Source organism: Ctenocephalides felis, unplaced genomic scaffold, assembly GCF_003426905.1.
Source record: "Ctenocephalides felis isolate EL2017-DRISC unplaced genomic scaffold, ASM342690v1 CF-g0.4_SCAFFOLD_03571, whole genome shotgun sequence".
Classification (NCBI taxonomy): domain Eukaryota; kingdom Metazoa; phylum Arthropoda; class Insecta; order Siphonaptera; family Pulicidae; genus Ctenocephalides; species Ctenocephalides felis.
This window is the reverse complement of record NW_020539725.1, coordinates 13769594-13794008: the sequence shown is the minus strand read 5'-3', so window position 1 is coordinate 13794008 and position 24415 is coordinate 13769594. Positions and strand designations below refer to the sequence as shown.

The 24415-nt window shown below is 27.6% G+C and overlaps 1 protein-coding gene and 1 long non-coding RNA gene across 2 annotated transcripts in view; one reads left to right on the top strand and one right to left on the bottom strand.

Annotated features, from left to right (window-relative positions):
- Nucleotides 1-8011, top strand: part of LOC113384945 — a 36920-nt gene extending 28909 nt beyond the window's left edge. The window contains exons 2-4 of the long non-coding RNA XR_003367954.1: nt 6667-6818; nt 7307-7512; nt 7911-8011. This is a non-coding gene — a long non-coding RNA (uncharacterized LOC113384945). The remainder of the gene's footprint in view (nt 1-6666; nt 6819-7306; nt 7513-7910) is intronic.
- Nucleotides 8012-8499: 488 nt separating this feature from the next.
- Nucleotides 8500-22606, bottom strand: LOC113385657 (thyrotropin receptor). The gene is made up of 18 exons (XM_026623504.1): nt 22455-22606; nt 20568-20702; nt 19739-19813; nt 19583-19660; nt 19420-19494; nt 18833-18898; nt 18693-18761; nt 18534-18608; nt 18342-18459; nt 17397-17512; nt 16373-16570; nt 15551-15793; nt 15056-15155; nt 14539-14734; nt 13886-14114; nt 12923-13106; nt 10884-11080; nt 8500-8656 (listed from the first exon to the last, which is right to left on the bottom strand). The coding sequence occupies exons 1-18, from the start codon at nt 22604-22606 to the stop codon at nt 8500-8502; spliced, it is 2463 nt and encodes an 820-aa protein (XP_026479289.1).
- Nucleotides 22607-24415: the final 1809 nt, after the last annotated feature.

The following is a 24415-nucleotide window of genomic DNA, read 5'->3' as shown; positions in this document are numbered from 1 at the left end:
TATTATGTAAGTTTATCGACCTGTTACACCACGGACATTTTTGAATTTGAATAACAGTTTTCCGTATTCAATCATTAATATTTTTAAAATTGTTTATTATTATTAATAATAATTATTGATATCTATGATTTTAAATTTAATCAACCTAAATACAATAATTTTACAGTAAAATCCGCTTAGTATGACGGTATTGACCGACCGCTTATATTGACGTTCTATGAAGTTTGGTTTTCATATAAAATTCCCTAGAAAAACCGCCGGATATATTGACTTCGCTTACTTTGACATGTCGCTTATAATGACCCATTTTTTTAAAAAAAATATGTCCAGCTGTTATGACCGCCATGATTTTACATGTTACTATTCGAGTCTACGAAAGCAATTTCTATGTTTTTTGCACAAAATAGCACAGGGAGTGTTTTTACAATAAAATGAAGTGAAGGAATCAAACAAAAATTACTGATTACTTACATTAAAAATTGCATTTGTATGACCACCACAGATATCTCAAAAATAAATAAAATTAGATTTTTTTAACAACTATATTTGATAGTAGAGGGCAAAAGATGTATGCAGCCTTTATTCTTACGACTTCGCTATCAGAAGATAAGCGACACATAGGTGGGATTGAAAGGACCAACTGAACCTTTACTCTGGGCAAAGGTGTAAACAATAAAAAAGTAAATTAAGTTTAAAAAAGTAATTCTACGAGAGATAAATTAAATAAATTGTTATTCCGACTCTCCTGATCTCCTGATATTTCTGATAAAATACTAGATCAATGTAATATACTGTGATATCTTTGGTATCTTTGTAAAAAAATTACCCATAAAATTGATATCTTGCATTACTTGAATAATGCAGCTATTATTTCGTTAAATCCCTTTAAAATTCAATAGAAGACATTGAATCTGTTTGCCCCGGTTGTCCCATTTTATCTCCTATGGGGTAACAAGGGTCAGATAAATTCTAGAAAAATAGTAAGAAAAAGCATATTGCTATAATTAGGAATTACGTGAAAATTTCCCTGAATATAGTTCGATAGTTGTGATGTAGTTCATTTGGTATAGATAGTATAATTACTGAAAGACGAATTGGACCTTTGTGGCAAGAAGCACAAAAGCGTTATATTTTATTTACTGATTCTATTTCAATACCTGATCATACAAATCTGATGCAAGTATTTTATGTTTTTTATGCTTTGAAGCAGTTTGGCACAGAAAATAGAAAAAGAATGTCGCTTCAAGTCATTATGATGTTAAAATTTTGAAGAAAAAGATTAAATTTTACTCTAATGATTTTTCTGTTTGATCATATGATTGAACACAAAAGAGGTCACAGTTGACTTGATCCTAATTGCTCTAGTTGATTAAAACATAATTATGATGATACATTTCATAATCCCCAATAACTCATTCAGTGTGCAACCGTACAATCATCAAATAAAAGATTTATTTTATTATCTTTACAATTTGGAATATTATTTTGATTATCGGACTCGACTTCTCTTCTTGCATCACGAAATTTTTAATTAAAATCTTGCTGGTGAAAATATTACAACAGTATCACTTTCCGCACACGTGAAATTGATATAAGTAATATCATGGCAGACGATACTTTTAAATGAGAAAACCGATAACGCAATTTATTTATAACTTTCACAGATTAAGGAATACTCAATTTAATATGTATATAAGCACGTATGATAGTAGTAGGTCGAATGATAATAATAATTTTTTTTAAATTGTATATAAAAACGTAAATTTTGTACCCAGAAATTAGGCACAAGGCTGTATGTACACCTTAATTAAATGTCTAGATTAACAAGAATTTTTTTTAATAATTTGGCAAAATTAAATATTTAATTTATTCTTATTAAATCGTGCTTTTGATTGAATCTATTTATAATATTCTATTTGAAAACGTTTAAAAATTTTCGAGTATTTCATTTCGCTACATGAAGTTCTAGCAATTTGCCTTAAGGCACGATGTCCTGAACCTCTAGTTTATTTTTTAATTGATAGTTATAAAAAGTTGGCTTAACTGATCTTTGCACAAAAATTCATTGGCCCTTCTAAGTAAAATCTACCTTATAATTTGTGAATTTTAATATAAGGACAAGTTTTAGACTCGTTTGATATGTTATATTGAATTATAGTAATTCATTATTGCAATTTACCATTGTAATGCATCCATCGACAAAAAGAAATAAAGAAAACGAGGATATAAAATTTACTATGTATTATTTAATTTAGTATGTATTATTAAAATAAAAAAGAATTATCATTTTAGTTTTTTCATGCATTAGCTCGTTTAACCGTTATCAAATCGCATTTAACAATGTTTTTAACTAAATTATAATTTAGTAAATCTTATCTTAATTACATTCATTATTTTCGATAGCTGATAAAAGCTGTTGATATATTCATTAATTGTTTAATGGTTAATAAGTGCATTTTCATAATGTTCATATAAAACAATATGGTATTCAATCTGGATTTTGATATTCATTAATTATTATATATCAATTGTAAAGTAATCGATCAAAAATTAGATCCCCCACTAAACAAATCATTTCACATCAATTTTAAAAATAGTCGCCATTTTTTAAAAAAGTGATAAATTTTCAAAGTGTAAATTTGTTTAAAAAAAAATATTCTGAATATAAATAATTTAATGCATTTTGCAATAAAAAAGTATTTGCATTAGAATATAATGTTAAAGCACACACATACTTATATACTACATCTATAAAAAAATCTTACAAAGTCTCCATAAATTCGTTTACTGATAACATTTTAATTATAATGTGTATGAAATTATAAACTTAATAGAAAATATAATTAATTTTTTTGAATAGAATTATAATTATATACATATTAATATATGCCCACCAAAAATATATACAATTATAACACATATATGAGCAATATATGTGTAGTAATCACAAATACACACACACACACATATATATATATATATATATATATATATATATATATATAAAATTCATACTTCATATATAGTATGCATTAGAATCCATAAAATTTACAAGTTCACACTCTGACATATTTTAAAATCCGTTAACATTTGTGCTTGAAATAATTGAGCTGTCATCAAAAGTACGAGAGTGTGACAATGAAAAATTAAACGGCATTTCCTTAAGAAAATCACATCAGTCTGCATTCAGTCCACGATGAATTTTGTCAGTGCCAGAGAATTATTTATTATTGTTTTGTGTTTTCATATGACCCAGCAAGACTGGGTCGAGATACCTCAAAATACCAGTTCCAAGAATAAGAGTTCGGTTAGGACTTCGCCTAAAATTACAACTATCATCAGATATGAAACTAATATGACTAGAGCCAAGCCGAGAATCAAAATACGAACAGAAAAAACTATGATCGAAGTTTTGACTTCAACTACAACTACGACGACTCCAAAACCAGTATCAACTACTACGACTTTAGCTCCCTTAAAAAATGTGACCGAAAAAACAAAGACCAAGGAGGTCAAATCTGATTTTTCTGAAAATGTGAAACCTGTCGATTATGATGAAGATATAGAGGAGGAAGATGAATCTGTTGAAAATTCTGAAGAGAACGATGTTGACGAGGAAAATGATGACTTGGATTTGATTGGAAATGAGGTTACTTCAAACGAATTTTCTGTGAGTGGATTGATACCTTATATAAAACAGCTTCAGGAAAAAGTTATGAAACACTTGCCTAATGGGATTTCAAATAAAATTCGAATGCTGGAAACATTTAGAGATAATTTGTTCCATAATATAGGTAAGGAGTTGAGTTTTAAGTTATACGAAATATTACATGTCAATTTTTTATTAAAATTAAAGAGCATAATTTATTTAAATTATTTAAATACGACTAAAAAGGTGCACTTTTCGGAAAAAATATAGGCATCATATAAATTGGTATTTAAATTATTTTCTTTAGTAGGTATTATCCAAGTAATTTTGTTAACCTGTTCATGTCGAACAGTTGTTCATTTAACTTCATTTAATTTCAATTGATTCTTATTAATAATATTTTTTGCATATTAGATTTAATTTTTATTGTTGTTCATTTAATTACTTTTTTTTTCAATTGATCCTTATTAATAATGTTTTGCACGTATTAGATTTAATTAATATTATTTATTTAAATCTTATTTTATTTATTTATTTCTAAACATAGACATGATTTCTTATAATAGATTTCAGTCGTAGCGATTATTTATTTGAATTTAATTATAATTTAATCTATAATCTATAGACTTTATTAAAACGATTTTGTTACATTATTTTTAATATAAACTATCAAGGCAGAAAAAAAATTAGTGTCTGAAAAAATTAGTGTCATTTATCTAAAATGTAATTTTCTGTAGTATATAGTGAAATTTTCCCAATGATAAATTTTTTTGACACATTTTTTAAATTTTTATACAAATTTGTACTTTTCAAAATACGTTCCTCTTTGATATAAATTATTACAGTCATTGTTTGAACAATATTAGACATTATCAAAATTTAATAGTACATGCAAAAATTCTGATTCCAAATTATTTGTCAATATAAATTTGTCGAAGGATGTCTAAAAGGTTTCTGTTTTATTACTTATGATAAACATTTATCGACATGAGTATTAATATAATTTTATTAGAAATCTTATAAATAATGGTGTACTATATTATTAACACGTTGACTGCCAACTACGAGATTTAAATCTTTTTCAGGACGCTAACTACGAGTTATCTCGCACAAATAAAATAATATTTTATTGACCGTGATTAAATCGAATTGGTATTTTAGACAGACTTTTTAAAATTGCTGCAGCAGTCAATGGATAAAAATTACTTATCATTTATTTCTGCACTATTGAAAATATTTTAAATAATCATATTGTAACTTACAATTGCTTACTAACTCATAATATACATTTCACTATACTTATTTAAATATTGATATATGACTTACAATTTGTAAGTGTAATATCAATATTTAAATAAGTTTAGTGAAATGGATATTATCAGTCTGTATACACAATGTTTTCATATCTTTGAAGAATTTATCGCAAGCATTTTCGCTCATATCTCACTAAGTAATATGATAGAATGTCGATCCCAGACATAATAATTAGTTAGACGTTGGATAGTTTCTTTTTTCTTGCTTTATATCTAAAAAACATCCTTGATATTTTTATCCTTATAGATGTATGCGTGGCCCCTATGTTTGCCCTTGCTAAACGTTATCTGAGCACATTCCTTTACACAAACTTTTTTTTTAAACGTTTAGATTTCGAGACCTTTCTTGTATGTGAAATAAAAAAACAGATTTTTGAAGGTCACCGAAACGAACTATTCCACATTCCTATCCACAAACTTTTTTTTTTAAATGTATAGATTTCGAGACTGTTTTTGTATGTGAAATAAAAAACAGATTTTTGAAAGCATTATTCACAAGCAAATGAAAAACTAAAATAACTTTCGAAGTTAGAAAATGATGTCCAATATTTATGGACATAGTTTATGGATGTTTATTTAATAAAATATGACTGGTCAAATTTATCTACGAACTTATACATTTTCTAGCGCTTATTTAAAGAAAACACTAGAATTTATTTTATAGATTTCGAGTCCAGCTTATTAGAATACATACATTATTCGTACTCTAATTGTAAGTGAAAATTATCCCCTGATCATGCAAAAGTAAACTAGTGGTGCATTAGAGCAAATTGCTGTATCTTTCCTTACCGTATTTTTTTTTTTGCATAGTTTTATTGCCAATCAAAATAATATACATTTTTTAAGACAATATGCTGGGTGTAAGTAAATGCATTTAAGAGATTATCTCCTATGGGATATCTCTCTTTTTTAATTTTTTGACAACAGTAATTTAAATTTTTTAAGAAATTTAAATTTTAAAATATTAGATTTTTGACAATTTCGGAACATTTGAAAATAAGACATTTTTTACACTTTTTGCTTCATATCTTTGAAACGGCTGGACCTACCTTTGCCAAAATCTAATCAGCAGGTCTCCGCATCAATAGGAATCGAATGGTTTTTGAATTATTCTAATCGGTTGATCTGTTTTACCGAAATCGTGGACTAAAATTGGTATCCGAACAAACATACATGCATACTACGCACATTCATACACACACGATACATCCATATTTTCTAAGGTATGCCAAAATATTCAGAAGACCTTGAAACGTAAAGATATTCAAAAAAAATATTTTCTTTTTTTGCAATTACTGTAACGTTCCCTATCGGAAGTTAGAAAAACAAATATTAATTTTATGGTATATATGTTGACATTTGATTTACGAGCTTCTTATCTCATTCCTTTTGCTAGACTCTTGAAACTTATAACACACAGGTATTTATGTACACAAACATTCATACCCCCTCTGCAAAGAGCCTTGAATTGATCATAAAAGGGCCTGGTTCAATTTGATCACTATGCTTAAAGTTGCTAAAGTTTTCTACATGATAAACATGGACATAAAGTCATCTTTTTCTTTTAAATAATAGAAAACACAGAATATAATATACCCATTATTTTATAAAATCAATACATTCATTTTATATGAGTCGCAAATGATTGGTTAAAGTTATAATATAAAAGAAAGTACAAAAAACTGATCATTTACTTTTTTTCAGAAAGACGCGTCAGGAGTTTTTGGCCAGACGACAATAGCAGAGAAAAAAGATCAGCAAAAGAACATGACCACATGGATTTTCCATCTGCTGAAGGAGCCCTCATCACAATTGCCTTCTTGACATTCTCTTTATTCTTGACCAAACTGGTTCTGGTAGGTTAACATATATTTAAATAAATTTATAGAGCTTTTTTAATAGATTTTTTTTTTTAATTTCTAACCTAGTAATTAGTGAAAATGTAATAACATATCATACAATTTGATAATTTTGAATATTCTGACCCTAGTTTGAATAAATCTACAAAATTTTCGCTTTTTGTGTTTTGATTTGTTATAATTTGGAAAAATATAATTATATATTAAATATACAATACATATACATACTTAACTACATGTGTTGTGTGTTTCTGGTTTAATTTCCTTTTGATTTTTGATTTTGATAGATTTATAATGTTATTTCTTTACTTATGGTTTTATTCTTTTCAAGCAGTTACTTCATCATTCTTTTGTATTAACTTTTATTTTATTTCAACATTAATTACTTTTAGTTTTCATTAATCTTATTTTTACACATGACGTTGGTGCTGTATTCGGAATAAAATTCGTATTTATAATTTGTGTAATTTTTCTATTTTTTTCAGCAAGTGATAAATGTGCTAAAAGCAAAAGCTTATAACACTAATCCTGGTTCAACATTTCAAATGGGGTTTATAACAGCTAACAGAATTAAGGAAGGAAAAAATGCAAGAAAATTGTCATTTTCCGATATGCACAAATATGAACATTTGCTCAGGTCAATATCAGCACCATGATTTTAACATTACTTCAGAATAACATATAATAACAGGTCAGTGAGAATATTTTATTTTGTAATATCTAATAATATTTTGATATTTTGTGATCTAAATAACTGATCAAGTGATCTGCTTTTTAATTAAAAAATGTAACTAATAATTTAGCAATTAATATTGTTATTATCAATAATGTTTTACAACGATTATTATCAATTTTTAAATATTATACTGCAAAATAACTGACTGCATAAAAAGTTTTTTTGAACATTAAGAAAAGTGCGATTTCATTCCACGACTTATAACTGTTTAGTCTTAAACCAAAATATAACTAAAAATTAATGCTCATTTATCTTTTAAAAATAGTTAATGAATATCTGAATTCATTATAATATAAATGTTGAAATTTATTAGTAATATTTTGATGTTCTGAATACCGTGTTTGAATTTTCAGAAAATTGGCAGAAAATTGACACCCACGTCTTGGTCACTATTTACTATCATACAATTAATTAAATTTTAATCATTAAACTCTGTTAATAACAATGTAGCCGATATACATATAAAACAAATATAAAATATTAAATTAAAATATTGCTTTAAATATTTATTATTTCAACTTTAAATATACATATATACTCATCAAATTCGTAATTAAAATAAAATATTTTTTATAAATATGTAGTACGTTAGATTTATTGTATAAAAATCTTACTATGAATGCTGTCATAGAATTATTCTATGTAAGAATAATTTATTTAGTTTCTGAAAATATGCATTATCTTTCTATCATCTAAAAATATTTATTAGTATCTCATTTGTTGAATATTATGAATAATACATTTAAGGTAATAATTTAAAATTATATTTACATTTTATTATATTATTTTATGTCGATAAATCTTCAAATATGATTTAGCGCAAAATGACAAAAATACTCATTCTATAATTTTTTATGTTTCACATCCATTAATAATTAATATAAAGCTAACTTATTTTTTACTTAATTTGATTCTTACAAAATTAATTCTTACTTCTATTATTCACAAAAAGGTTTCTTCTTGATTGGGCACATCGCTATTTCTTGGGGTCTGGTCCGAGGGCTTTTGTATAAGTGGTAAAGGTTGACCATTAGAGTTGTTGAGAGTTTGCAAAGAGAAGGTTGTTCGACTTCTGTTATTCTTCTGATAGAGTCCATGTCTGAAAAAATAAAAGAGAAAACCTGTTAAAAATATAAATAATCTAACGCCATCACCTTGATTCTTACAACTTTGCTATCGGGTGAAAAACAGCAATGTATGAAAATCCACAATAATATTATTTTTTTTTGTGGTTAGATTTTGTGGTCGTGGAGCACTGTTGTTTAGTTTACGAAATCTTAATATGATTTTTAATTATACGTTATTTAATTGTTTTATCAACAATGCGTCTAGTATTGTTAATTTTAAGTTAGAACCAACAGTATTTTATGTGTAACCTCTATAAAAGCTTACACATGGATGGGGTAAAAAGGACGAACTAAACCTTCAACTTGGCAAAGGTGTGAAAAATAAAGAAAAGCAAATAAAAAAGTAAATTAAGTAAAAAAAGCAATTTTGCAAGAGATAAATTAATTAAATAATTATTCCAACTCTGCTGGGGAATGTTTCCGACGAAATACAAGATCAAGGTTACAGTGTTATTTCTGTAAAAAATGCAACCGTAAAATTTTTATTTTGTATTCGCTGAATAATGTAGCTATTATTTTTCAAAGTCCTTTAAAATTAAAATTTGTCATTGGACCTGTTTCCGAATTCACCCCGCCTATGGGGTAAAAAGACCAGGTGATAATTTTTTAAGGACAGTATAAAAAAACATTTTTAGAATTATGTATTAGCTGAAAATTTTACTGAACATAGTCAGATAGTTGTTAGTTTGATATGTGGTATTTGTTGTGTTGTAATTGGTTTGGTTTTCACAAGTAGTCAAATTGGACCTTTGTGCTCCGGCCATATCCTATATATTTTTTTATTACTTCGCAATTAAATATTAATATTTGCTATAGATTATTAAAAACTATACCAGCCTTAAATTCGTAACAGATTATAACTTGAAGTAAATTTCATGAATGTTTTTACCTAGTTTTTATTGATAATAGGCATAATCGTCATCCGAATTAACAACTTAAGATATTTTTTTAATAAATTTAAAGAAGTGTTAAAATCTTTGAAGTGACATTCCAATAATTGCTTAGTATTGGTAATAGAAAAATCAATTGTTTAAGAATACATAAATCACCTAAATTCCAAATAATTTTTGCAACAATGTAACTATAAAATTACATTAATTCTAAGTGTACTATCTTAGATATGCAAGAATAGTGCACTTAATTATCTTATGGGTAGGGTAAATTATAGCAAATAAAAAAAAAAACAAAAATAAAAATTTATATATTTCTTTACGTTTCAAAGGTTTCTGCAATTTTGGCATACCTTAGATTAAATTGATGTGTGTGTATGTATGTATGTGCGGATACAATTTTTCGTCGACGATTTCGAGATCAGGGATCATATCAACCGATTGGAATTATTGAAAGCATATTCGATTCTTATTGATAAGGAGACGTGCTGATTAGTAATATTTTACTTGTATTGACGAAATGAACAACTGGTTAAATTTTTGAGAAGGCTGGTCTAGCGTTTTCGGAGGTCCAATGAAAGAAGTAAAAAACATGCCATCTGGCGGTCAAAAAAAAATTACACATATACGCATCAAATTATCAGATATTATATTATCAGGGGCAAATTTTGTTTTCATTTCTATAGGTTCCATACCAATTTTTAACCGTTAGAGTGCGACGCGGCGCACACGCGCTTCGATATTTCGTCTCTACTCAGCTAATGCAGCTCGATTACTTCGAAAAAAGTTCAAACTTTTCAAAACTTATGAAAAAACATATTTTAAAAAGTCAAATTTTCTCAAAAACTTAGTTCTCGAAAATGTATTTTTTCAGTTTTTTTAAAAAAATAAAGTTTTTTTAAAAAAAAATTTTTTGGTACGGGAAGTTCCCACAATTTGCCCGATGCCATGCGCTACTAAGTTTATGCATATAGATAGTGTATCTAGCTAGGTATATAAAATAAATGCACTAACCTTGCTTATTTTATTTCAATACTATTAAAATTGATCGACAAAGTTGTAGTTAAGTTACTGCTATAAACAATTTTATTAAATTTTTAGTCTTAAGGAATATATTTGTATCATATCAGTTGGTTGAGCAATTGATGCGCTTGGGATTTAATTGGAACTGTCTATTTATCTATTACAAGAACCAACAATATCTCATTTATACATGAGTTTATAAAATAATATTACACGCACGAGTCGTAAATAAAAATCTTTCAATGAAGCAAAATCAGGTGCATAATAATGATTAATTATCTCTAACCTGATTAACATCAATGTTACGTCTCGCCTGTACTGTTTTGTTAGAATGGCGTACAGGAACGGATTGGCGCAAGAATTCAACGGGTAGAAAAACACTAGCAATATTTTCGAATGCGATACGTCTATCAGGGGCTTTCCTGCTATGGCAGTGATGGCAAAGAATGCGATCGGGGCCCAGCACACGAAATAAATAAAAACCTGAAAAAATAAAGTATATTTAATAATTAGTAATATTAAAGCATTTTTAGAAATGAATCGAAGAGAGCATTTTTAGAATTGGAATATATTATGTTGAAAGTTATATTCTCATTCAATTCATATTTTAACTTTCAAATAGTTTAAGGATTATATTCCAATATATTCATTAAATTTTAGACGAAAAACTTTTACTGTTTAAAAGTTTTAAAATTATGCATTTACAGCTAACAATATTTGTGCCACAAACTTTACAATGACCTCATAAATATTATTAAATTAAAATGTATAATTTAATCATTACTAATTATTGTCTAAATATAAAATCGGTTGAGATTTAAAAAATACATACATTACAAAATAAATAATCCAAATTTTGAACCACTTCGACCTTCAAGCATAAGTCAATCTAATTTACGATTCAAGATAATTGAACAATTTAAAGCAACTGCAGACAAATACAATTTAATTTAAATTGTTTGTGTTTTATCAATTGAGATATTTTATTAAAATATTGTTTTGCTTTGGGTGAATATTTTTGGTAAAATATTTTGATTTTTTTACTTTTAATATATTAGGTTGTCAAATATCTCCCTTCCGCTTTTTTGCTCTTGGTTTATAATACAAAAAGGCGGAAGGGAGATATTTAACAACCTTATAATAATGATAATAAAAGTTACATACTTTGTGCAGATCTAAATTGAAAATACAGTCAAGTAACAATTTTATATAATTTATATCTTTTAAATATAAAGAAAAATTTAATTATACTTTCTAATTACTCATATTTTACTTACTTGTACCTATTTTTTATACTTTATCATGTTTACACAAAAAGATTATGGAAGAAGGATTATATTTAGAGCATGTAATGGCAATGATTTCATAAACATACTTTTGATCATATAGTTTTTATTACTTTTCAGAATATTTCAATTCTTTTAATTATTTTTGAAATGTGTAATAACAAGTTGAAAATAGCATTTTGTCTTAAGGCAAGTTTTACAAACTTCCCGATACCTATACATAATCAGTTTAATCAATAAGAATTGAGATTCAGCTACTTTGGTAATATGTTCAACTGTTTATTTATAAAATAAACTCAAAGTTCACTAAAGTATAATCAATATGATTTTCAATTGATTTTTTCAAACATATTTATAGCATCTGTAATTCTATAAATTAAATCCTTTACCAAGAAACGGTCTTGCAGATCTTTACGAAAGACCATCAGCATGACTCCCAGCCAATATTTTTCGACTTATCTAAATTTTTAATATCTATTCAGGATTATGGTCTAAAACGTATAACGTATAACGTAAAAATTGTTAAAATACAAATACATGTGATATCTTACTCTACCCCTCTCTCCCCCACGTGATATTTTGTGATCTTTTGTAAAACCCCCCTCCCCTTAAAAACCTCAAATGATTAATGAACGTCCCCTTTAATTTTGAGGAAGAGAAATGTGAGAAATGGCAATAAAAATCTAGACAATAATGGCAATAAAAAATTTAGACTTTTGTACTATTTATGAGAGAAAGGTTCGGCCGATCGTAGCGCAAACCCAACCAACCCTGAACCTCATCGAGTTTCATCGAATGGCATCGAAAGTTTTAGAAATTGGCTTAGACTTTTATGAAGAAACGTCGACGAAAGGCCAAAAGTCGGCTCACATACATCACACCCATACTTTTTCTAAATTTGGTCTCATTCGATTCAGAACGACTTGAAACGTCGAGCAAACATGAAATTAGCAAGTCTTCTTCGCCTTCGGGAAAGTACAAAATTATAAAGACGCCCATCATTAGCCATACTATTGATGTTTAATTTATAATGTCTTACCAGAAGTGCTATCTTTTTCGCAACGTGCATTTCGCTCCTGACTCCGTTTTCACCTCCTCCTAGTGACGAATAGATTTGTATGTAGCACAGGGCAACCAGCACGAAGGCCAGGCCGTTCACGACCAGCAGAACTACGATATAGGCCATATCAGCGTTGTCCTCCGTGGACATAGGAAGGCATATGCTTAAAAGAATAATTTTAGTGGATTAATTTTGTTCCTAATAATATTATTTCTATGAGACAATAGAAATTTCTAATAATTGTAATGAGTTCTAATTGGCGTTTTAGCACTTTACACACATTTATTTGCCATCTCGATTGTTGTGTCTGGTTTGTTATTTTTTACTACGAACGAAATATATAATAATGGATAGTACTACCCTAAGGCATGTCCGTGAGCTGAGTTAAGCTCCAACTAGATTCATGAAAGAAATAGTGTGAGAGATTTCCCATTTCCATTTCACACCACAGTGCCCGAAATGGGCTAGTGAAAGTGGTCATAGAAATGAAGGAAAGAAAGAAGCATAAATAAAGTGAAAATTGTATATTACTGTAAATGAAATGAAACGATTAAATTCTAATTAAATGGCAATTAAACGTGATTCATACTCTTGAGGTAAGTTATATGAACTTTACAATATAAAGTTCAACTTCGGCTTCGGCTTTCGGTGTCATACTATTTAAAATCACCTAATACGTCAAGTGAACATAAAATTACTAAATTCTGAGTTTAACATATATAATGTCAAAAGTAGCAGTAAATAACCACAATCATAGATTCAGTTATTGTTATTATTACGGTTATTATTAAAACCTTGATAAGAAAATGGGTTGTAAGATTTTAACATTCGTATTGGGTTCATCGCTGCATCAATATTTTTAAACTATATAACTGTACTATTTTTGTGAGTACAGAAACATTTACCCCTATGAGCTACTATGACTAAATTAATATACTGTACCTAGTGGATGAATAGTTGTTTATCCCAAAAAGAGGTAAAATTGCTGCTGATAAAGAATATAACCAACCACAAGCCATTGCGCGATAGGCCATCCTACTATCCAAACGCCTTTCCAAATATATGGCCCTGGTTATGGCCATCCATCGTTCCACCGTTAATACTGATAGAGAAAAAATTGACAATTGAGCAGCAAATACTGTTAGAAAACCTGCCACTTTGCAACCGGCACCTATGATAAAATGAAATGTAATAAATACATTAGTATTTGGCGTTGAAACAAACAAATTTTTAACTAGGCTGAAAATTACATAACAATCAGAAGAAGATATTTTGGCCATATTCAGAACAGGTTTGCAAATTCTATCATCAAAACAAGACCTATTTTCAATGATAGATTGAATAAGTAATAAGTGATGAGAAAATCATTATAAAAACAAATCTCATTGAGTAATCGAAAGAAAAGTTTTTAAGTTTTGATCAAAGATCCAATTTAATAATTTCATATTTTTTTCATGTTATGTTGATTAGTTTTTAGTTCGGAAAATGATCCTAGACGACTGTACGGCATTGAATCACTTTAGCATAATTCAATATTAACCAACCCTTATATAACTTATAATCAATTTATACTTGCCAGTATTTTATTTACTGACCATACTGCCAGTCGCTGGCATAATTAAAAAATTCTCCCATCGAATGGGCATCAATACAAGCTAAGAGTAGAAGGTATAATCCCATGCAGAGGTCAGCAAGTGCAAGATGAACCATCAAAAATCTGGAGACAGATTGTTCACCACCACTGCAGAGCGACACCACCAAAACTGAGATATTACCCAAAATCGTAATAAACTATAAAATATTAAGAATATTAATATTAGACAATAAATTATTTTGGTGAAACTACTCTAATAGCTGGTGACAAGCATTTTAATAGATTATGATTATGACAGAAATAGAAAATCTTAAATTAGAGGTAAGAGAATTCTTTAGGAACAAATTTATTGCACTGACAAAAAAAATTGCATGGAATTCAATAAGAAAAATGGCGTGAATAATCAACAAATCATAAGTTTTAAATATTAAAAAAAAAATTAAAATCATGTTTTTCAATTCACTTATAAAATTACTATTAATTTTGAAAAATTCTTCATGAGATATTTTTATACTGACCAACACTAACCAAACACTGATTCTAAGCCATGAAGATCCCATTACATCTTCGCAAGGATTTAATGCATCAGCCTTAGGCTTACACCTTACTGGTGGTGATCTAAAATTATTTTTATTATTTTTAAAGACGTTGGGAAATCTTGCTTAAAATATATTGATCAAGATAATATTGTAACAATTATGCTTGTATTACATATGTGGAGCTCTTCTACGAGTTTGGAAATTTTGATGGAGTTTTTTCACAGTCGTTATATAAACTAAAATAATAATGTCAGAAAGATTACAAAAATATTTTATTTAATAATTAAGTTTTTTTCAAAGTGATGATATTTATTTTTACTAATAGTAGTAAACCTATATTCCTAATAGACTGTAATGCTTCTAATCATTAGGAGTCCTAATAGTGAAAATTGGTGGTTTTTAATTGATATAAATATCATGTACCCATTTGAATAGTTTTAGTCTATTTAATTACGAAATATATTATTTCCTTACGATTCTGTTAAGTTTCCACAAATAGCAGTAAGGCCGACAACTCCGATTTCTGTGGTCATTTCGTGAAAAACTCCAAAATCCATTCCAGAATCAGCACCATTCTCTGATGAAGATGACTCCGACGACCACACATTAACGGACTCACCGGATTTTTCGGGTATCACGAAATCGTTGTTTGTTTTATAGAAACCATTTTTGTCATTTTCGTTTTCGTTAATATGATTTTGGTTATGCGAAAACTGTCTGAAATTGAATACACTTTTTATTTGGAATGTAATAATATTTAATAGAAAAGGCATATACTTATTATTAGAGTTTCTACAAAATACTTCTTGAAATGAGTTTTCTCTAATGATTTGCTTTTTATTTTATATTTCAATTAACAGTGAAAGTAAAAGTTCAATTCTTGGCAAGTTCAAAACCCAGAATTGTTAATATTATAAATTCTCTTTAAAGATAATATTATAATTTTTCTTTGGAAGAACATTGCTTGGTCAAACACTTTTGCATATATTTGGAACATGGTACATGATTTGGACGATGTTTCAAAACACAAACATTAATTGACAAATTCATGTTTTAAATTTGTGTGAAAGCTACTGTGATCTTGGCTTTATCAAATTTGTTTGTTCTATCTCAGCCAGTAAAAAGTCTTTTTATAGAAATTAGTGGTCAAAATATAATGATACGATATAGTTTCACATTTTTGTTAATTCTTCGCTCAGGAGTGCAAGATACAAATGCTGATATATTAAAATTTATCGTTTTATCATATGGCTAATGTGTGAGAGAAGGAGCAATAAACCATATAATTAACCTTACCCGGCAAAATGATGGTTTATATTTTTGGCCCCCGAAACAACGTGATCTTTCCCAGCTTGCTCCGGGTCAAAATGTATAACTGTTCGCTTTTGCCTTCGTCCGATAGCATTCCAAAGTTCAAAATCGCTTATTGTAGAAGCATCTAAATTAGTTTCATTTCCTTCTGTAAGTGCTCGTCCTTCGGCACTGTCACAAAATCTGGTAGTGCAAAAATATTGGTAATAATTATAATATAATATTAATAATAACTATAATAATTATAATATATATAGTTGATGGATAATGGGTCGTATTAGTTACGTTTCATCATTTTGAGCAAAATATTTGAATAAAATTTACATGTTCCTAATTCTTAGCAAATGTTTGCAGAATAATTACACTATTCATTGTTTAAAATTATTCATGCTTTCTTCGATTTGTAATCTGAGATATAGAAGCATGCAAAAATTTTTTTATAGATAGTATGTAATACGCAAAATAGAAAAAAGGAATACATATTACTCATGCCATGGATTTATTTACCGTTGCGTTATTTTATGTCTCGAGATCAATACACATTTTTTCTAGGAACTATTTGTTATACTTATGCTTAAAGTATTTGGGTTATCGAATTTTTTTATTATTATTTCAACAGCAATCAGAACTCTTACTTTACATGTTCTATAAGCTGTTTGTTGAAGACTTATGGCCTAACGTATTTTATGAGAGGCAACCCATCGGCTTACCATTCTCCTATGTGTGGAGTTTATATTAGCTCTTATAGTTATCATATGACTGAATGATGCAGCTGTGTCCACAAAAGACGATTTCCACTTAAAATTATATTGCGATCTATAACCCCAAGTGGAAAATTGACTGAATTGAATTGAATCAAAGCTGCCTGATGTCAGGTTTTGGCGGTAGCTGGAATCGAACCAGCGAACCCGGTACTAGCTGGTGCTAGCTCACGTTCGAACCGATTTCGCCACGACGGGTCCAGGGTTATTGAATTTGAAGTAAAAAAATTTTTATTAATAAATCTTACCTTCGGGCCCGTTCTATATAAGCAACTCTCTGAGCATAAAGAATCGGATCATGTCTTGCTGGATATTGAAAAGCACAGCAGTGAAATGCATATGTTAAATGCGCTTGTCTCAAGCTCTGAAATAGAAAATATATGTCATATTATATTTGAAAGCTTAGATAATATTATCACTAGGTTTTATTAGTTTGCCTACTCAGAATCTGTATTAGTTAAGATTGTTTCTATCCAAAATATTCAATTCAGACCAGTTTATTTATTTTACACCTGTACATCGATTACTTCTAGTGTTCAGCATTTACAATGATTAGGATTCTGAATTGCACTTTTGTGTGCATTCAAATCTAGAGTTTTTTTTAATCTCAATAAAGTGTTCTATAATCTATTATGTACATCACTTATTTCTAGGTTTATTATTTTACGAATGCTATTCCTTAATATATTTGGATCTTTATTTTCAAGCAAAAATAGTGCAGGATTTGAATACGGAACCTTGTGGTTTCAAGTCTAAAGCTCTTGAGAAAATATATGATTTTAATCATTTTAATCTACATTTTTTGAATTTTAAGGCAACCGATAAAAAGATTTTATAATAACTAAACTATAACTGAAACTAATTTTTCTTTGTGCTTAATTATTTATCGATTTACTTTTCATTCAAGCTTCACACTTGTGTCATAAATTATTATTATAGACTGACTTATAATTATATGACACCAAAACATTGAAAAAGAAAGTCGAAAAATATTTACTTTAGAAGTATTAGGAATTTACAGAAAGACGAAATGAAAAAGGTTACAGAGAGACGAGATGAATTGTGATTTATTTCTCACTATAATATTTTCAATTTCCAATAAATAAAGTTATATTCTAAGAAATTATCTAATGTTATAAATGTATTATTAATTTATTCATTTTGTATATAATTGGCACTAAGATTTTGATTACCTTTAAATGATAAATGCTAGGAATAACTTTAAGTGTTGGCGTATTTTCTATTCTAAGGATTTCTAATCCTTCCAAGCCTTCTGGAGGTAGTGCTTCCAAGGAAGTATATGATAAATCTCTACAAATATATTATACTCTGAATTAAATATTATTTCAAGTTTTTTTTTTAATGTTTTTATTTTATCTACTTACAATTCTCTTATTTGCATTATTCCACTAAAAGTCTTAGGTTGTAGTTGACGGATCTCTTTGTTTCCTTTGAAGCTCCTTAAACATAACAATTGTCACTAATTTACAAGATACGTAATGCATAATTTATACAGTAAAAAAATTACTTTGTAATTTACATACAGTTTTCCTATTTGTGACCCTGAAAATGCATGATCTCCCACCCAATTTATTGGATTATGATCTAGTATCCTGAGAATGACAAATTATATTTTTAAGGGTATTATTATTTTTATTTTTATATTATGTAAATATATACTGACAATTGTTCTGCAATAACTCGAAAAGCTTCATTTTCAATTCGTCTTATTCTATTTCCTTCAAAATCTCTGCAACATAAATCTTTACTTTAATTTTTAAAATTAAAAATATATACACATTCATTTCTTGCTTTCAGAATATATAAATTCAGTTGTGAAAAGCAATTTACGTTATAGTGCACAAATTTTATTACTTAATGTTGACAAGTTGTAACAAATTTAGTAGTTAGAGTACACAAAATTGTACACAAAACAAATTATCTCTCTGAAGTAATTTACAATTGTATATTAGTACTTAATTGAAAACACTACGTGTTATTAAGGATTACTTGAAGGATTTTTCCATATAAAGATGTGTTAAAATTTTAGAATAAATTTTTATCAGCTTTCTTTTTATTTCAACAACTTATACTGCGTCAAATTAATAATGTTTGGCTTATAGAGAGAGTATGATGCACTATGAGATTATGGGCAGCGTGTGTTGTTTAATGATATTCTACTTTTTATTTTTTTAGTTTGAAGAAAAATTGGAAACTTAACTTCAATCAATTTTGAAATAAGCAAATAATAAAAATGACTCATTTCCATACATGATATGCAATATATTGCCTCCGTGCATCAAATTCATATCTGGAATGTGATCAAGTCCAGTGTACATGATACGCCTAAGAATTAGAAAATAACATAATATAAATTATATTATTTTTAATAGTAATTAAATTTTTTAAGTTTTATTAAGATTTTATTACTCACAGAGATTTTAAGGTATGCGAGACTCCTTGAAACACATGCCTTGATATATTATGTAACTCAGGAGCATGAGAAATGTATCTGTAAGAAACATCAATTTTGCATTCTGCGAAATAGAAGAAATTAATATGTACGATTAAATTTTTCAGTTATACATACATTGTTCTTAACAAAGCGATATTACTGAACGCTCCTGCTTCAATTTCTTCAAAATATGGCATGTCTGTTATGATTCTATAAAAAATAGTATATTTACCAAATTAAATATCCAATGTTATCTACTGAAAATTTTTAAAAGTGTATTCAAGTATTTATTAAATAATACATCGAGGATATTTTAATATGTATAACTCACTCCCTACAATTAATCCAGCGATCTAAGCATTTTTAAATTTGTATATATAAATCGTTTATATAATTGCTAAAATTATAACTATAAAATTATAATAACTAACTAACCTTGAAGGCACTAACTGTAACTAAATTGGAAATATTTAGGTATAGAAACTATATTATAAACTATACATATTGTTTATTGTGAATTACTTGAATCAAGTTTTTGAAGCTATATTCTACTGTTCTCTAGAGCTAGAATGAGAAAATATTAATGAAGGAAATTTCAACCCCACATCTTTGACTAATAAGAGGTATTGACGTAAGTTTAAGTTTTTGGATTCAGCAGCATCAAACGATATATTTTTGGCTTATTAGAATTTTAAACATAAAAATATTTTGATAGAAAAAAACTAAACAAAACAACGATATTATATATAAAAATAATATGCATATATATATATATATAATTTGTTTTGTTGCGATATTTGTTATAAATATTTATGTCGAGTTCATTTGGCGTTCTATTATGATCTAGGTTCTATAATACCTAGAATGGCGATTATTTCCTATAGCACTATATTTATATGTGCATTTATTATTGATCAATTTTTGAATAAAATATTTTAGTTATAAATGTTTTGATCATACATACATGTCCATAAGCGTAGCACTGTACGGCTGCAGACCTCTACGTCGTAGCATTTTCAAGCCGCAGTTGAATAATGTGAGTTTGTGTAAACCCGTGTGAAGCTTTTGTGGAACTCTATTCAATGACAAGCCTTCGCATCTATAAATATGATTTATATTCTAAAAAAATTAAATAACCATAAAAAGACGATTCAATATGATTTATGTACTTTTTCAACATAGATCTCGGTGAATTGTTTCGTTGGAGACATACTAGGGTGGGTTCACTATGGCTCGTAATATTATCTAATTTAACCGTCAATGTATTAGTATCAGCAAATTGATATAAAACTTGTCGATGTGATAATTTATACTTTAAGAAAACCTGCCAAAATCAATATTCAAGTATACAGTTAATGTCTATAGAATTATATTGTATGTTTTCGCATTTATTCATAACTTTTTTATTTATTAACTTTCCTCAGGGTAGGTTATAGTCATAGATAAACAAGTATAATGGTTATAGTAATCGCATAAAATCGAATCGTTTTAAAGCATTGTGGACATTTAGGCATACTTTAGACAAAATTGATGTATGTGTGTATGTATCATACAAATTGAATCCTCACTTTCATATATACTGTATATGTATGTGCGGATACAATACAATACAGTGGGTTTCGGATAAACCAATTTGAATGATTTAAAAAACTCGCGATTCCTATACCTGAGGTGGCGTGCCGAATAGTTTTTGGCAAAAGCAATGCACCACAAGTTTATTTATTTTTTATTCATTTATTTTATCACTTTATTCATTTATTTTATCACATAGCCAACAGAGTTGCTTCAGACTTAAAAATATACTAATGATAGACACTAAATATAAAACAGTATCTAATTACTAGTGTAAATTAAATATACCCATTGAAAATAACATAAAAGTTAAGAATTATAAAAATGAACTTGTACTGATGGCTATTTATTGCTTTAGTAAAAAATATTTGAGTTCGTGATGAGATTTTATGAATATTAAAGACTGCTGATTAAAGATTTGAGGACAATCAATATCATTGTTACAAATGTATAGGAACGAAATACTTTTAGAAATTATGTAATAAATTCATTCAGTAACAAATTATGGTCAAAACCACATTCAGGATAAGATTTGTGTGTTCTCAAATATAGATATTTGACAAATTATAGAATGAACTGTTTATTAAGAAGAAATATCTAAAGAAACGAACATAAAATAAATGGATAGAAATTCCAAATAATGCGTTTCGTGGACAGTGGACACGCTCGTATGTAAGTGGCTAGAAAGACTCGACCTGGATCAGGGGTACCGGGTTCGATTCCCCTTCGAAGAGCCTGTTGTCAAGCAGTAGTGGCAACGGTTTTCACTTGGAAATATAGATAACAATATGTTTCCAAGTGAAAAGTCGTCACTTTTACAATAATTGTAATAATAAAATTCATCACATAGAGATGAGACAACTGTTTGGCTTGCCATATATAATAAAAAACAAACGTAGTTTGTAAGAAATTTATCACAACAGCTCATAGGACCCATAAGTTCTGATCGCTGTTAAAATAAATAAATAAATAAAAATGTATAGCATCTATGTTAGCGTCTATCGAATGATTTTGTATATTTGTAAAATCAGTTCCAGAACTTTAGAAAAATGAAACTAAACATAGATACAAAGGACATAGTGTGAAGTCTCCTTAGTACGTACACATATACTTTTATTTGCTGAATTTGCCGCATTATTCAAAATTACAAAGAAACCATAATATAACTGATGCCGATTTTCGACGTTACCAATAATTTCTTCTATGCCAATGTTATAGATATAATAAAAATTTAAATATTCTGCAACAATCAAAACGAAGAGAAATATGTTTCCATTACCTGCAGTCTAAGATCTCCCCAGATTCGTCAGTAACATTCAGGCAGATGCACTGCCAATTATTCTGCTTGGCTTCTTGCACTGGTTGGCCGCACCCGTTCGGCGCGCACGTTGGGTTCACCAGAACTGCATTCGAATAACCCAGGAAGAGCATCATGACAACCGACGTCGTTATTAGAATTTTGATGTGACATATGTGATTGTAACATATCATTTTGTTATATAATCACTGGTTTGGAGTAATTGATTTTTATTCGCGTAAACACTTATTTATTGGCGGAATTACATTTTGTTATATGACCACTGTTATTTTTCTTAAAATTCGTTTTTATGTTACCGTCACATAACTTATTATATATAATAATTATATTATTTATAATTTGGATTATATTATATAAAAGTTGAATTTTTGAGCTAACATAATAATTATTAATAATTTGCAATTTTCAAATATTTATAAAAAATTTATTTTCATTTTAATATACATAATAAGTTAAAATTGTGAATAATCTTAATAATGTAATTTAGAACTCACATAATTTAATTTTAAAAATACTTTTTAGTTGTTTAGTTTAGTTTACTGGAAAATTTTTAGATTAGTTGAGATAAGTTTAAGTAACATCTACTGAAGGTTCAATACAAATATCTGCTTAAGAATACAAATTGAGACATGGGAGATAAATACTGTTTGATAAAATAATATAGCTTTATTTTATATTAAAATCATTATTAGTGTTTGGTGATTGAATATTATGGGGTAATCATAACTTCAGTATTGGAAATTATAGCCAGTAATAAAATCTTAGTAACACAAATTTTTACTACGATTTTATTATTGTCCCATATTTATTTGAAAATTTGGAATAAAAATAATGATTTTGGTAATAATTCGCGTTTAAGAACAATGCAATATATTTATTATATATATGTTAATTGTGTTTTGTAGAAGATTTATTTAAAATCGCAATTATGCCAAAATTGTTTCAATGAAAGTATAGAAAAAAACTTGAATCATTTTGTTTGAATACTTGATTCGAAATTAGTAATATAGAGAAAATAAGTCTGGGGATAAATAAATTGCAATATGTTATCATATATGTTAATTTGCGATCTTTAATGAAAAGAAAGTTGGATATTTTTCAATAATTGCAAATTTTGTAATTACTTAAGTTTGTTATTGTTTACGCACTTCCTATATAACTTACTCGTACTTTAATTCACTTATATAATTCTATTTTATATTTATAGAATATTAGTACTGTCTGATGATTGAAAAATATTGATAATTAGCCAATAATAAAAGCTTAGTAAAACATTTTTTTACTGTGTTTTTATTATGGATTCAAATTTATTTGGAAATTCAGAATAAAAATCATATTTTTCAATAATTCGATATTAACCACTGATTGGATTTCTATTGTGAAGGGAGGTAAAAAAATAAGCAGTTTTTTTTGTTTTTAATTGACATTAATATTGTAGAAATAAATAATGCAATGTATGTTAATCATGTATAGTGCAAAAATCTAGAATTGCAATTATGCCAAAGTTGTTTTAATAGGACAGAAAAAACTTGAATCATTTTGTTTGAATGCTTGATTCGATATTATTAATATAGAGAATACTATTATATTTTGATAAAGTTTGCAAAAGACTGGGGATGAATAAATTGCAATATGTTACCATATTTGTTAATTTGTGGTTCTTTGATGAAAAAAATGTGAGTTAGTTCAGTGTTTCAATAATTGCAAATTTCGTATTGATTTATATTTGTTATAGTTCACTTACTTTTTTATAATTTATTTTAATTCACCTTTCTTTTATATTTACAGCATGTTATTAGTACTGTTTGAAAATTGAAAAGTCTTAGGTAACCATTAACTTTGACATTGGTAATTAGCTTAGTAATACAAATTTTTGCAACGATTTATTACTGTCTTATTTTTATTTGAAAATTTAGAAAAAC